Source organism: Macaca nemestrina, chromosome 4 (genome assembly GCF_043159975.1).
Source record: "Macaca nemestrina isolate mMacNem1 chromosome 4, mMacNem.hap1, whole genome shotgun sequence".
NCBI lineage: Eukaryota > Metazoa > Chordata > Mammalia > Primates > Cercopithecidae > Macaca > Macaca nemestrina.
In genome coordinates, this window is record NC_092128.1 from 116,192,088 (window position 1) to 116,206,824 (window position 14,737).

Below are 14,737 nucleotides of genomic sequence, written 5' to 3' on the forward strand. Positions count from 1 at the left end.
CAAGGACCAGTCACATAGGTGCACATTGCTGACCTGATCAAACCTGGGCCACAGACTGTCCCAACAATACAACCTCCTAGAATTGGACCATCTTGCGGATATGATCCAATGCCTCCATAGGTTGCCCACAAAGCCATGGAAACTGACTGGGGTTCTTTTGCTAGAGAGGAAAGCAGGGAAACGTTTGTGTTTATGAAGTTTCCCACTACAGCTAAAATATTTTCCCCTTTCAGGATTATTTTACTAGTGATACAAAGCCCAGAGATGGTCAATAACAAAGGGAAAGAGATTTTTATTTTTAATGGTAAAAACTTTATTTACTATTTATAAATACATTGCAAGACAAACTTCTCAAAAATACTTTTCCCCCCAAAAATTAAAAAAATAAAGAAAAGCTAATAGGTAGGCAGAATGTCTTGAGACCCCTCTGTTTTCAAGGAGACCTCTGTGCAGCGTGTGTTCACACCGAGGGCTGCAGCAGGGCAGAGTCTCCCTGAGCCTGACTTTGCCAGACCTCCTTGGGTTTGGCCTCTGGGAGACCAGCCCAGCCTCTGGGCACGAGCTCCTTTCCTCAGTCATGGCCACAGTTGTATCATATAGCATCTCTAACATTTCATCTAGGATTATCTAGTATAGATCTTATTATATTTGGGGCTATGTTGTATACAATGTTAACAAGGACATATCTTCTCTGCATATATGTGTGAATTATAAAGAAAAGCATGAGAATGACTCTAAGTTCAACAAACATGGGTGAATCTCTAGGTGCTCCCAGTGTCCTGGATGGGCTCCCCAGCAAGCCATTCCTCCTTCCTGCTCTGATATTACTATTCCTTTTTACATTGTGCCAAGGAGGACAAAAGATGAGAGAGGAAAATAAAGCTTTGCCTTTAAAGAGCTTATCCTCAGAAATAAGCTTTGTCTTGAGTTGTTGAACTATGAAACACTATTTTCTGCAATCATCTGAAGAATCATGCCATTATTTGTGATGCCTCTGAATGGGGAGGCTGACTCTCCCTGTCTCTCTGTCCCTCCTACCCCATGGGGCCATGGCAAAAGCCATCCTGGGCCTTCAACTAGGCCACGTCTTCAGGAAGGTTCCTGAAAAGGAGGGCCCGTAATATCTGCCTTTATAGGTTTCCAGATTGCCCTAGAACATTCTTAGATATATATATTTTTTAAACAAGTAGGACTCCACCTTATTTTCTCCAATAGTCCCCAAGCAGTACAGGCCAATGAAGATATAAACATTATTCTTGGTTGAGGGACCCAAGCCCTTGTTTCAAAAATGACACCACAGAAGGCTGTGAGCTCCAGGAGCATGCGTCGGGATGTCCGGATGACCGGGGTGTAAGGGTTTCCCTATTCTCAATAAAACCTGTGCACACTGTACAGGGAGCGGGGGCGAAGCGTGTTCTCTACATAGGCAACACAGCCGCCTAAGTCATGAAGTCAGTGGTTGGCCGCTTCGACCAACATGTGGTGAGCATTCCACGGGGGGATGAAGTCTGGGTGCTGTGCTCGAGTCTCTGAGTATTTTGATAGGAAGCGACAAGAAAATTCAAACTGCTTTTTGCTGACTACTGGAAAGTGAAAAGATGCTCAAGTTTACCATTCGAAGAAACCATAGGCATTTCAAAAACCTCTTTCTAAACTTTGGTTTAAAAAAATATCAGTTCACCACAAACAGAAATATAAATCGAGGCTGTAGCCAGCTGCTGGTCATGTCCTTGGCAGTCTTTTGTGCAAAATAAGGCATATTTGAGCTCCACATTAACTAAAACAAAAAGAAAAAGAAATATATTGAAATAATCCCCCCAAAATCAAAAGGGCTCAACTCTTGCCCTGAGATATCCAGCACAGCCTGCAGGCTAATGGCACTAGGCCTGCAAGTGCAGGGCTAGGGTCTCAACCCATGTTTTTAAACACAACAACAAGTACCATCTGTTGTTCACAGGGTTCACTGTCAAAGAGTTACCCTCAAATTAGAATTATGTTTTTCCAACTTGTAAGGAAGAAAGAAACCCTTCTAACTAAACGTGCAAATTTCTTTTGCTTACTAAATTTGTCTTAATAAAATGAAAGAAAATGTATTTATTTCTTTCCCCCAATAGTTCCCTCATTTATTAAAAGAAAACAGAATACTGGGTATAATAGCATTCTCTAAAATGATTGTTTAAAATTTCATTTTTCTACCAGATTTAAATGAACTTTATTAAAATTATATTAGCCACAGACTAACAGAACATTCATAATATATTTTACAGAAAAAAAAGCCGCATCTTCAGACTGATGCTCTCCCAACTGAGCTATTTCAGCTGTCTCACATTCACATTTTTAATTTAGATACACGTATCTGTAGCAGGTTCTTGCGGATTAAAACAGTTTCCCTGTGAAGATAAATGGACCTCCAGACTTCACGGGCAAAGCCTAACTTTGAAAATCTTCACTTTGCATGTAGATGAATGACAGCTTAGGTGCTGAGAGGTGTCTGAAATAAAGCAGAGCATCCCTGAGGCACACTGGCCGGCCTCCTTCCCCACACTTGTTTGGTTGGGTTGAAGGGGTCTCCCTCTCCCTGCACCCTTCTGAGGGCTCTGTCCTATTTGCTTTGCTCTTTCTGGCCCTGAGCTGCAGTTCCTGGGTCTGCAAGCCTGGGGAAGGGCTGGTGGCCAAGCCCAGCCCATGAGGCTAGTCCAAGGACAGTGAGGCCCTGGAGCCCCAGGCTGCCCCTCCTGAGTGCTCACCCTCGCGGCAGGCGTCTACTTGCTCTGCATGCTGTAGCATTGCACGTCCTCCTTCCCCTTGGTGGTGTAGCCTGGGAGAGGCTGCCCGTACTTATCCACACACCAGCAGAAGCCCCGCTTCCTGCCTTTGGAAGGGCGACACTGTGGGAGAGAAACAGAAGACAGAGAGGTGAACGCCCCTGGGTCTGGTATCAGGTCGGTGACCAGGGCCCATGATGGTTTGCCAGCATGACTCTGCTATGCTGAGAAAGCATAACAGAAATTTCAGCTAAGGCCGCGTAAGAGCCACGCATGCCTAGGCCCGCTGACTGTGTACCTGTGCATGCGTGTGGGTGTAAGTTCCTTCTCCAAGAAAGCGGGGGTGGGGGCAGTTTTGTGTTTCTAGGAGTGTAAGGTGGACACCAGTCCTTGCAGAACCTCTTGGGCCTGCCGACTTCTCTGCCAAATGTGGGACTGAGAATATCCCCTCTGCCTGGGAATGCCACAGCTGTGCCTTTGGAGCCCACATCCAGCCTCACATGACACCTTCTCAGTATGAATTTGTTGAATGAATGACTGATGTAAAATGTGGGTATAAATAAGCCATGGCAATGGAGGAAAGCTTAGGCTTTCTGACTGTGGCCACTACTACGAATCCTGGTATATGGTCACCCTGAGGCCACTGTGGCTCACTTAGGTCTCCGAAGGCCAATTCTGTAGATACCAATTAGAAAGCCAATTGAAACAGTGCCATCACATAACACAAAGTCTATAGAAGCATATTTATTACAGCTTCATATTACTATACCTTAAATTTGTTTGATCATTTTCAGCTTGTTTAATTGGGACTTTAGGCATATGACTACATTTGGGACTGATGTATAGACAGGATTCTCACTCCATTCCTTTTCCAGGAATAGGACTGTGTTGCAATACAAAGATTTTGAAAAGACTGCTGTTTGATGTTGATGACTCTCATGCCTTCTTCTCACCTGGGTTTTCTAGGGAAAGGCCAGTGAGTCACAGGAAGACCACAACATGGCCAGTTTGGAGAGCCTGGCCGTCCCCAGCATGGACCGAGTGTCTGATTTCAAGTTCCATCCCCTCCATGTAAGACAGACACCTGGTGTGTGCTGGGGATGGTTGGGCTCTCCAAGCTGGCCATGCTGCAGTCTTCCCCCAACTCACTAGCATTTCCTTGAAAAGCCCAAGGGAGACAGAGACATAGGAGTCATCAACATCTAGCAACGGTCTTTTCAAAATCTTAATATTGCAACCTGCTCACTATCAGGAAGGCATCAGTAGAAAAGGGGACAATTGTGGGATTTCAAGGTAAGCTTTTTGTGATACGACCTCATGTCACACTTCTTGGAAACTGACTGTAATAGTTGTTTGAAATGGGACGCAGCATTAACAAATGTGTCAACATGTTCACCTGCAGTTTATAAAGGGTGCCCCTGGGCAGTACCTTGTCCACCCTGTGGGTGAACCACTGAAAGGGCAGGAGCGGGAAGTGGGTGGTGGAAAGGCACTAGGGTTGAGGATTATGGCCAATATAGCAGCACTCAGAGCAACAAGTCAAAACAGCCCTTGGTCTTACCTCCTGAGACTGGCACCAAGTCCTGGGCACTGGCGCTGCACAGGCTCAGAGTTAGAGCTATGGCCAGAAGAGCCTTGGGGCTGGTGAGGTGGGTTTCTCCTCTGCGTCGACAGAACCCGAAGAGGAAGAAAACACACTGAGGACCTCACTTACCTGCTTTTTCTTATAAAATCCCTTCTTGTCACAGTTGGGAATGTGCACACCCCTGGGACTCAGCACGTTGAGGAACTTCAGGTGATTCAGTGTGTCTTCCATTTCTCTCCGGCAGGGACCCTGGGGATCAGGAAGGACCGGAGCAACACAGTCATGGTTATTACTCTAGAATGTGTGCTTTAAAAATCTTACAATGCCGCACGACTGCCCAAAGTGGGACCTGTAATTTGCTCCTCAGATACCTTATGCCTGATTTAGCAAGAAAGTCCCTCAAATAAGCTAACCATCACTCCCTGTCTCCCTTTTGCTCTTCCCAGAGTAAGTCACAGAAGCTGGTATAGAACCAATAGCAGGTCAACAAGCACAGAGGATGAAGTAAATAAAATAAAACTATCTTTATGAGAATATTTTTCATTATCTCTAGAGGTCTTTATGACATCCCATATGCTTTTAAGAGTGTTGTTTCAGCTTGATCCTCATAAGATTCTCCAAAAGGGTCAATATTCTTTATGTAAGGAGAGGAGAGATGTGAGGCACAGAGGGGCTAGGGACTGCCCACCCATCTGCCAGATGCTGGGGCTTGTTGAGTAAGAATTGCCCTCAAGAGGCTCTGAGTACCCAGGCTTGGCAGGTCTTGCCCTCCTCGTTTAACAAGAGGAAAAGCTCTCACGTATTCTGTCTCCCGCTTGGACTCGGAGGAGAAGTTCTGGGTATCTGTGCTCTGAGACTCATAGTCGACTTTGTAGCGCTGGCTGTCTTTAGCATGCCCTTTCTTGATGATGATTATCTTTGAATGGACGGGGTGGAACTTGGGATCAGACACCCGGTGCGTGCTGGAGACGGACGGGCTCTCCACACTGCCGGCGCTGCGGTCTTCCTCCGACTCACTAGCATTTCCTTGAAACGCCCAAGGGAGACAAACACGTGAGAGTCATCAACATCTATCAACAGTCTTTTAAAAATCTTAATGTTGCAACCAGGTCACATGTAAATGACAATATTAGTTGACAATCCAAATAAGTTTTTTTTAAAAAATACCTCGATGAAATATTAGTCCATAGTACCACTCGCTACATGGTAGTTGCTCTACCTCAAGAAGTTATCTGTTTGAAAGTCAATCTGACAGGGGCTCTTCCTAAGTAGCTGCAACTAAAGAAGGCAGACAAATGCTTAAGTGCCCCTCAGTAGAAGGTGAAGGCAGTATGCTTCATCTTCCACCGGCAGGGGGCAGACCCGAGTCACAGGAGGCTGCTGCGGCGCTGGCTCAGAAATTTTGCAGTGAACTCCAAGTGTGGTCCTCCCACCCGTGGGAGCAGCGGCAGCCTGGAGGACTTGGAAGAAATGCATATTCTCCACTCTGGAAACGCTGGAGTGGCGGCAGCAGTCTGAGTTGTAACAAGCCCTTATGGGAATTCCGAGGTTGACCAGTACCGTCCTCAATGCTATCAGGTAAACATGCTTATAAGAGCTTGGTGTCCAGCTCAGATGGGAAAACTGAACTATTACCTGCAAAGCGTTTTGCCTCAGGGGCTCAGAATCATGCAAGCATGTTGGTGGCTTGTTTTCTAGGTCCCCGTTACATCTCTAAAACTCAAGGTCTACACAGACCCTATGCATCCTGCTGTTACCTGCCTGAGTCAGTCCTCTTCATCCCTGGTGAGCACAGGAGCACATGGATGCAGACAGTGCCAAAGTCCCACTCACAGCTCAGACTTCTAAGTGCCAAAGAGCTTTTCTTTCCCTGGGTGGGGATGGGGTAGGAGAAATCCCCCTCCAGCAGATCTCCCTTTTATAATAAAAAGTGCTAAATGAAGAAAGTCTGATACTTAAAATAGATGCTGGAATGTTAACAGTTGAATTAGAATTTTAAGTATATGACTAAATTCGAGACTGGATCTGTGGGCAGGATTCTCACTCCATTCCTTTTTCAGAACGAACTTGGAGGGGCTGTAAGACCCCTATGGGGATCAAAGGCTACATTCAGAGCCCATGCTCCCAGAGCCTGTGGACCATGCCAAGCTCAGCCCAGCACAGACCTCTGAAGGGCTTCGGCTTAAGTCCACAATTGAGAGTCATGAAATTTCTCTACTACAACAAACAAGACTATAATGTGTAACCCTAGCAGGGAGCTCAGGTGGCCCATCTGGTCCACAATCTATTCTAGAAAGCTACCAGGGCTGCAATGATTTGGTTGCAGATGCTCTGCTCTCCCCTGGAAGTGGCTACTGGCAGGTCACTCACCAGGGCCTTAGTTTCCTCACCTACCAAACAGCTCACTGAGGTCCTGCTGTAAAGTTCCCCAAGGGGTTTCACGCCTTGGGAAGCACACATTCCCAGGGTCCAGGCCAGAGCCTCGCAGAGGAGCGCCCTACCTGTGAGGATTTGGTTTCAATTTCTTTTAATCTTAGCTTTCTTTCTTTTTCAAGGAAATACTGAGATAAAAGAGATACTAAGAATGTAAATATTCTAAGAACATGTAAATAAACATATTTATATTTCTTTTCCAAGAACCTTGAGTAATTTCTTAAATTTCCTTGGTTTCTTCTTAATGCCTGGGCTGCAGACTAGGGCATGAAGAGAAAACAGTTCTATTTAAGCAACAGATAATTGTGACTTTTGACTGTCACAAATTCACCTTTTTTTGTCAAATACATTCTAGAAGTCACTTAGATCTTTTTATAATCTTATAGCTCACATTAACCTATACAACAGAGCTACTAAGACGGTAATCATGATTGCTGAAGCCTAAGTGACAATGTGTATCAGTATTTCTAAGATCACTTTTTGAACACCCCAACATGCACAATAATGTACAACACTTGGCAAATGACATAATTTTGTCCCGAGAGACAAATGCCTCCAGCAGCTTTAACAGCTGACCACAGCCAGTGTATGTTTCAGGCATCTGGAATCTTGCCTTTCCATGAATCCAGTGTTTCTCAGGGGTGAACAGAGCCAGCCTTGCCTAGCCAGAAAATAACTTTACCTGGGTATGGAACTCTACAGCTACATAAATTATAAAGAGACTGTTCATCCTGCTAGCCCTAGATGGGGGCCTGCCTAGTGACATCTGTCCAACGTGATCGTTGGGGAGTTGGGGGGATTAGGATGGGGAGAATTCTCTCAGCCTTCAGCTGTGCAAGGCAGGAACTTTATTTCCTCATATAACTAAGTGAGGCTGGCTAAGAATGCTTGAAAGATGAACGCCTGCCAAATCCACTTAAACAACGCCCCCCGCCCCCCCGCCCCGCTTTTTTAAGGGAACAATGTGATGCCCTTACCAGAGTCGCTGCCTGCCTGATAGACTGGTAGTGGCTGAGCCAAGAGGGTAACTCTGCCAAATGTTTGCATTTTTCCTCTTCTGGGGCTCCCCTTAACATCTCATTCCCCCCCATTTCAGATTAAGAAGGGAGACAGCCCTAGGACTGATTCCAATTCCCTTCCCTGTCATTGAAATTGACTTAGTCCACATTGCCCGCACCCGCCACGCACCTGGACGTTTGTTTGAGGTCCGCACAGGTGCGGAGGTGGCCTGAGTTGTAAGAATGGTATGGTACTAAAAGTGGCACGTGGGGTTCAAACCTACACTCTGTTGCGGCCTCTGGGTAACCTTAAGAAGTTACTTCTTTTTCAACTTCAGGTTTTCCAACCGCAGAAGATACCAAAACCCGAATCCACTTTACTTGTTTTTGGACACACCGGGACTAGATATCGCTTTGCAAACAAAAAGGCTGTTCAAAGTCAGTATTTTAAAAGAGAGGTACTATTTCCTACAACCTACCTGCCCACCTTCCTTGGTCCAAATCCGCCTATGTCCCCATCCCCCAGCATCCCTGGGATTGCGGTCCACACCCCCGTGCGGCGCGAGGAGAATCTCCTGTGTCCAGGATCTTTCCAAGAGCTAAACGTCGGTACCGCTCCCCCCAGCTCCGGAAACCTTTAACCCATTTTCACTGAAAGCGCTTTGCAATTTACAAGTACTCTGCACTTAAGAGAATCAAGCAAGTAGAGGGCCGGCAGGGGAGGGTCCCTCCGGTGAGCGCCTTCAGTTTCCCCACATACTCTCTCCAGTGAGAAGAAAACCCGAGTCTCCAGCAGCGGCACCCAGCAACCCCCAGGCCCTTCCGCGCCAGTGAGCGGGCTGCTGCGAGCAGCGCACCTGGTGCGGGCGGCTCACCTGGAGCGGGCGGTGCTGGCAGCAGGTAGGCGCGCAGGCTGCTGACGGCACTAGAGTTGACGCAGAGCCCGCGGCCGTCCAGCAGCGCCTGCAGCGGGCGCGCCTCGTCGGGCGACGGCTGGCAGCGGAGGCCGGAGCCACAGCGCTCGGTGTAGATGCCGCACGGCTGGCCCTCGCTCAGCGCGCACGTCAGGCAGCAGCCGCAGCCCGGCTCGCGCACCAGCTCGGCGCACACGGCGGGCGGAGGCGCGCACTGGGCCAGTGCACGCGCGTCGCACGGCTCGCAGCGCACCACGGGACCCAAGCCCGCAGAGCTCGCGCCAGCCCTCGCCACCGGCGGCCCGCGGAGCAGCACCAGCACAGTTAGCGCAGCGGCCCAGAGCGTGGGTCGCGCCCGCTGCATGACGCCCGCCACCGGGGCACGCTGCTTGGCAGGCCGGGGCTCGCAGGGATGGCGCGACAGTACGCGGCGCGAGGCTGTGGAATCCAGGCAGGCAGCCGCCGATCTTTAGCGCCCAGCCGCAGCGCTCGCATCTGGGCGGCCCGGGCGCGCCGGCCGCTATATAGAAGCCGGGGTGGCCCAGGACACGCCCCGGAACGGCGCGCCCAGGAGTGGGGGTTGGGGAGGGGGGCGGGTCGGCGCAGGCACGGCTGCGGGGGCGCGTGCCTCGCCCTGAGCAGCCGGGGCCGAGCTCGGGGGCGTGCAGCTCGCGACTCACCCGGACACCTGCTCCTCTTGCGCAAGCCCGGAGCCCGGGTCACCTTGTCGTCTACTGGAACCAAGATGTGCCCGGTCACCTCGGCACTCCAGGCCACCTCAGTGCCCCCGGTCACCCCAGTCACTCCTGGCTAACTCAGCACCCCCGATCTCCTTGACCCCGCCGCCCTTCCCCCTTCCGTTCTCGGGGTGAGGTCGCCCTGCGGCGAGCCGGTGTCGAGGAAACTGGCATGCATCGCTCCGCATTCGTGTGTACCTTGTGGAGCTTTCTAAAATTTAATTCCGCTGGCAGGGGAAGTCTTGGGACATTTCTGATTTACATTTGGGTCTCAGGGAGCCAAGGCACTGCGGGATTTAATTTACACCCACTGGGCTGTTTACGTCCCCGGGGTCCACAAATACGCATCTGAAGATGTCCCCGGGGCCCACAAATACGCATCTAAAGATGCGCCCGGGGCCTTTGCCCCATTCGAGGTTTGCTTCTCAACACAAGAAAACTCACACGTGTTGCTACACCGCAAGTCCCCAATTAAGAGTGGACAGGCAAGGTAATGCGTCCTTAAGGCAGGGCTTTTCACCTATTTTAAATGACAACTGTTCTTCCTGTTTGGGATATTCTCCCTGATTACATTTTCAAATAGAGTTTACACTCACGACAAAAGAATAGCAAAGACAATAAAGTGGGCACTGCTGAAGCGTAATTAACCAAATAGTCCTTAAAATAGGCAATTTTCATTGTCATTTTTTGAAGGCGACTTCGTAATACTGTATTCTCTTTGATGCGTTGGGATTCTCGTTTATCTCTGCAATCTAAGCATTTTTCAGTAAAGTTCGGGGGCGCAAATGCGCGCTGAGGTGGCTGTAACTCCTGTCGGTCTTCTCTGGCACTCGAGCGTCTTCAATTTTGTCTGCACACCCCCTCCCTTCGGTGACCAACAGAGGACGCTGGTGGTCCAGGATTGGATTGAGGATTAAATTTTTCAAGGCGCTTTTCCAAAGAGTTTGTGGGGGTGGAGTGGGAAGCTGTGAGACCTCCGCGGGAGGAGACTTTCCTGAACGCTATTGAAATTGGACGCTTGCCTTAGGAGGTGGATAGGTGACTTGAAGGAGTCCTTTGCAGTTTGGGGTAGCAACAACAAATCAGGAGCTCCTCCATTCCCCTCCAGCATGAAGCCTTGGGTGAAGTTAATCTTCATTCATCATTTCTGTCTCTCCTAATCGATCTCTCGCCCAGTGTCTCTTCTTGTTCTTTTCCCTCCCTTTCTCTCTCTGGTCCTCTCCCCTTTTTCCCCTGTCCACCTCTTCCCCCATGTCTATACATCTTCCTTTTATACATATCTATATATCCTCCTTTTGGAATGGAAAGACCAATTTCGTTCCCTCTTGTACTAAATAAATAAATAATTGGATCTCTACAAAGAAAAAGAGACCAAAGACAAGAACAATGGAGGGTCCCAGGGTGACAAAGGCCCAGCCCTGTCATTATCTTATGAGCTCTTCCCCCACAGTGCTCAGGCTGTGGCTACACTCAACCTTGTTTACAGGAAACCGCGCCATAATCGTCACTTGCTGTTTCCTTTCTCCTGTATCACCTCCTTCTAGTGTCTGCGTTGACACTCACGAACAGGATCTCTGATTTCGTTGAAAAATTGAAGGAAACAAAACGAATCCCGCAGGTTTACATCCGTTCTTTAAATACTTGCAGAGACCTTGACTCTGAAATTAGAGCTGGGTTCGGCATCAAATGCAATTCTTGAGGTCGCAGGTCTGCAGTTCTGGTTAGTGCAATGTTACAGCGGAGCCTGGACTGACTAGTTAGTGTAGCACTTTTTACTCAGCTTTATCATCTGGAGAGTGGAGAGGGGAAGATAAGAAAGAATGTCTTTTTGGAAAGGATTTAAAAAATATGTTTTATTCTTGGTTTTCTTCTTTTTTCCCTCGCATTACAGTTGGAGAAACTTGTTCAGTGCCGGATGGCTAGGGGGCGCCAAAGCGCCAGACGTCCAGCCCGGCCTCAGGGACCACCGGACAAATGCAAAGACTAAGTCACACTGCAACTTTCAAAGACTATTCCAATAACAATATTTTATATAGATTGCCATCACCTTTATCATGACATCTTGCAACAGCAGAGTAAATTTGAGGCAGTGACACGGGGAGAATTGTGTTTTGTTATTTAGCCAGTTTTATTTGATAATTGCAAGCTCCCTGCCCCTTCCGGAACATAATTGTTGCAGGAAGGATTTGGACTGGATAAAACTTAATTTTGTGACATGCTCGTTAATTCTGTTAAACTTCCAATTCATCTGGTGTTTGTAGTTTTTAATATAAACTAGTGTTTAGTGAGAAAGATGTTTCACCCCCTGTGAAGGTGCTTGGCATACAATTGCTAATCATTGCAAAAGTAGCAAATAATCATCCGAATAGAGGTCAGGAGGCTGCATAGATCTCTTTTCACTAACAGAGTCCTGCTGACCTGATTATAATTAGTGTTTCCTGGGGTCAGCCTCGTTATTTTCACCAGGTGACCTAAACCACTAATTTCTTTGAGCCCACTCCTGATGCTAAAGGGCACCTTGCCGCTGCGTGATACTGGCTCCCTTGCTTTTCTTCTGCTCAGGCCCTGGCTGGACAAGCCACCCGAGGGTCTCTCTCCTTCTGACAGCAGTACTGTTTCTCAATGTCCTCTGGGGTGTGGCTGTCAGGCTCACTGACCACGAATAGTCTTAGAACAGAAAGAGCCAAACTTCTAAAGGCAAGCAATGTTGGGGACCCAGTTGCTAGGAGTCAGTGGCTCTCAGCCTATAAACTTCATGTTTTGTTCCCCTTAAGGGAAGTATTGGTGGGGACAGGAAACCTAATTTTCTCTCCATCAGATCGCCTGCTGGGTGAGCCTCCTGGAATTACATATACTAGGCTTGGGGATGCAATGGGGACCATCAACTGCTAACTTCACGGTGGCTAACAACACTGCACATGACTTTTACTCACAAATAACATCATTAAGAGTTCATCTGTCCACTTAGTCCATAAATGATTACTAAGCACCTCCATGTGCCAGCTGCAGGGTTTCACAGACTGGCTGGAGTGACTCACCAGAGACCAGACAGTGGTAGGCAGTGTGACAGCAAAGAAAACAGAGGGGTTCACCGGGTGCATTTATAACCCTGCTGGAGGGATGGCAAACCTGTCCGTGTGGTCAGAAAAAACTTCTAAGAGGTGGTGGCATTTGAATTGAGTCTTAAACAATGTGGGAGAGTCCAGCTGAGAGATGCAGGCAAGAAGAAAGTGTGGGCATTCACAGAGAGTTTTTCTGTGTGCCTGGAGGGGTGAGGGGGAGGGCTCAGAGGGATGGTGTTGGCATTGTGCATGTGACCTGTGGAAGGCATAATTCTGAGATTTGGAAGAGAAGAGAAGGTAACTGGATATACTGGATTGGGACAGTGGTACCTGTGGCATAGGAAATCCATGGTCCAGAGACAGGGACTCCTCAGAGTTAGTGCTGTCCCGTGTTGTCAGACAATCTGGAGATAGATGACAGGCCTCCTGAGAAGGGGCCTGGACATGTTCTGAACAGAAGACCAGCTCTCCTGGGACCCCACCCCATGGAAGGGAGGTTTCTGCTCAGGACGATGATTCTCCTGTCATGGCTTTCTCTCTCACGATAGTGCTACCTTCTACATGTGGGCACCCACACCCTTGCCTACACAGTCAGTCATTTACATGACATGAGCTACCTGTCTGTCTCCTGGCCATTCAAACAGAGACAGTTCCTGACTCTGTCTAACATCCAACTTTTCTTCGAGGTCGAAACTTCAGAACAGTGAGGGAGACTGGGGACTTCAATCACAGTAGACTAGAGTTTATCCTATAGCAGTTCTCCTCTCACTAGCTTTCTGACATTGGGCAAGTTCTGCAACTCAATTCTAGGACCTGGTAAGGGCACTAGTACCTATCTTACAGTACTGATGGAAGGCTGAATGAACTCTTAGATACGGTGTTGCCTGGTGTATGGGGAATAAAAGTTCATCCTTGTGTTCACATAGCCTCCTGAACAATCTTAAATTAGAGGTTTTATTCTCAAATGGGTCCACATACCTTGTCTCTTTAGTTCAAATGTCAACATGCTAACAGTTGAGTCTACCTGTGGGCATGACATACAGTCTTCAAACTGGCCAAGTGTCTAATATGGTCTTTCCCTGCCCAGTGAGGTCTTAAAAGGGGCAGGAAAGATTTTAGGAGCACTTTTCATTCAGTTGGTTTATCCCTGGCACCAGTGTCAATCCTGTGTCTTTACCCAAGGGCATCTTTGGTGCCACTTCAAGCTTCTTTTCCAGCTTTGCAAGTCCAGATGGAAAGGAGAAGATTCCCAGTAGCTCTCCTATCATAGCTAGAAGAGTCCTGAGAGTCCTGTTATCTATCCCTTTCACTGGAGATGGAGAGACGGAGGCAGACCCTTTTTGCTGGATTTCCTAGATCATAATCCACAGAGTATTCCATGGTGCCTTTCCAATTTGATAGACAGAGATAGACTTTTCTTTTTCATTGATGTATAATTAACATACACTACACAGATTGGAAGTGTATGATTTGATAGGTTTTGACATATGTATACACTTAGGAAATCGCTAACATACAGATGAACCTTTCCATCATCCTCAAAAACTTCTTGACCTTTTGTAATCTTGAGCCCTCCTTTTCTCCATTCTTATCTCCTGGAAGCTGTTGATCTCCTCTCTGTCACTCTAGATTAGTGTGTATTTTCCAGAATTTTATATAAGTGAGATAATATGGCATCTACTTGTTTTCTCCTGGTTTCTTTTACTCAGCATAATTATTTTGAGGTTCGTCCCTGTTGGGGCATGTGTAAATAGGCCACTCCTTTTTGTTGAGTTGAATTCTGTTGGATGGATATATCATGGTGTGTTTATCCATTCATCTGTTAATGGACATTTGGGTTGTTTTCTTTTTTTTTTTTTTTTGGCTATTAAACAGAAATAAGCTGCTGTGAATATTTGGGTAGAAATCTCTTGAATATTTTTGTAGAAATCTCTGCATGGATGTATGCTGGTGGAATGTCTGGATTTTTTAAATATATAAAATATAAAGCAATATATATGCTTTATTTGAAATATGTGTTATATATTATATATGTGTGTATATATATGTATGTGTGTGTGTATGTGTGTGTGTGTGTTTGGTGTTTTCAAAAATGTCCAGTGTATTGTACCATTTTACATCCTCATCAGCAGTATATCAGAGTTCCAGTTCTCCCACATTTGTGGCAATGCTTGATATGGACAGTGTTATAATTTTATCGATTCTATTAGATGGGTAGTGGCATTTCATCTTGGTTTTAATTT

The 14,737-nt window shown here is 47.3% G+C and overlaps 1 protein-coding gene across 2 annotated transcripts; it reads right to left on the minus strand.

The window, feature by feature from the left end:
* Window positions 1-1,137: 1,137 nt before the first annotated feature.
* Window positions 1,138-9,192, minus strand: LOC105494236 (insulin like growth factor binding protein 3). 2 transcript variants are annotated; one of them, XM_011762540.2, is made up of 5 exons: window positions 8,657-9,192; window positions 5,150-5,376; window positions 4,480-4,599; window positions 2,748-2,888; window positions 1,138-1,777 (listed from the first exon to the last, which is right to left on the minus strand). In XM_011762540.2, exons 1-4 carry the CDS (start codon window positions 9,057-9,059, stop codon window positions 2,763-2,765), a joined length of 876 nt encoding a protein of 291 aa, XP_011760842.1. In that variant the 5' UTR covers window positions 9,060-9,192; the 3' UTR covers window positions 1,138-1,777; window positions 2,748-2,762. The 2 variants fall into 2 exon arrangements, with proteins under 2 accessions (XP_011760842.1, XP_011760841.1); XM_011762539.2 differs by lacking the exon at window positions 1,138-1,777 and adding an exon at window positions 2,075-2,491 and having other exon boundaries at window positions 8,657-9,182.
* Window positions 9,193-14,737: the final 5,545 nt, after the last annotated feature.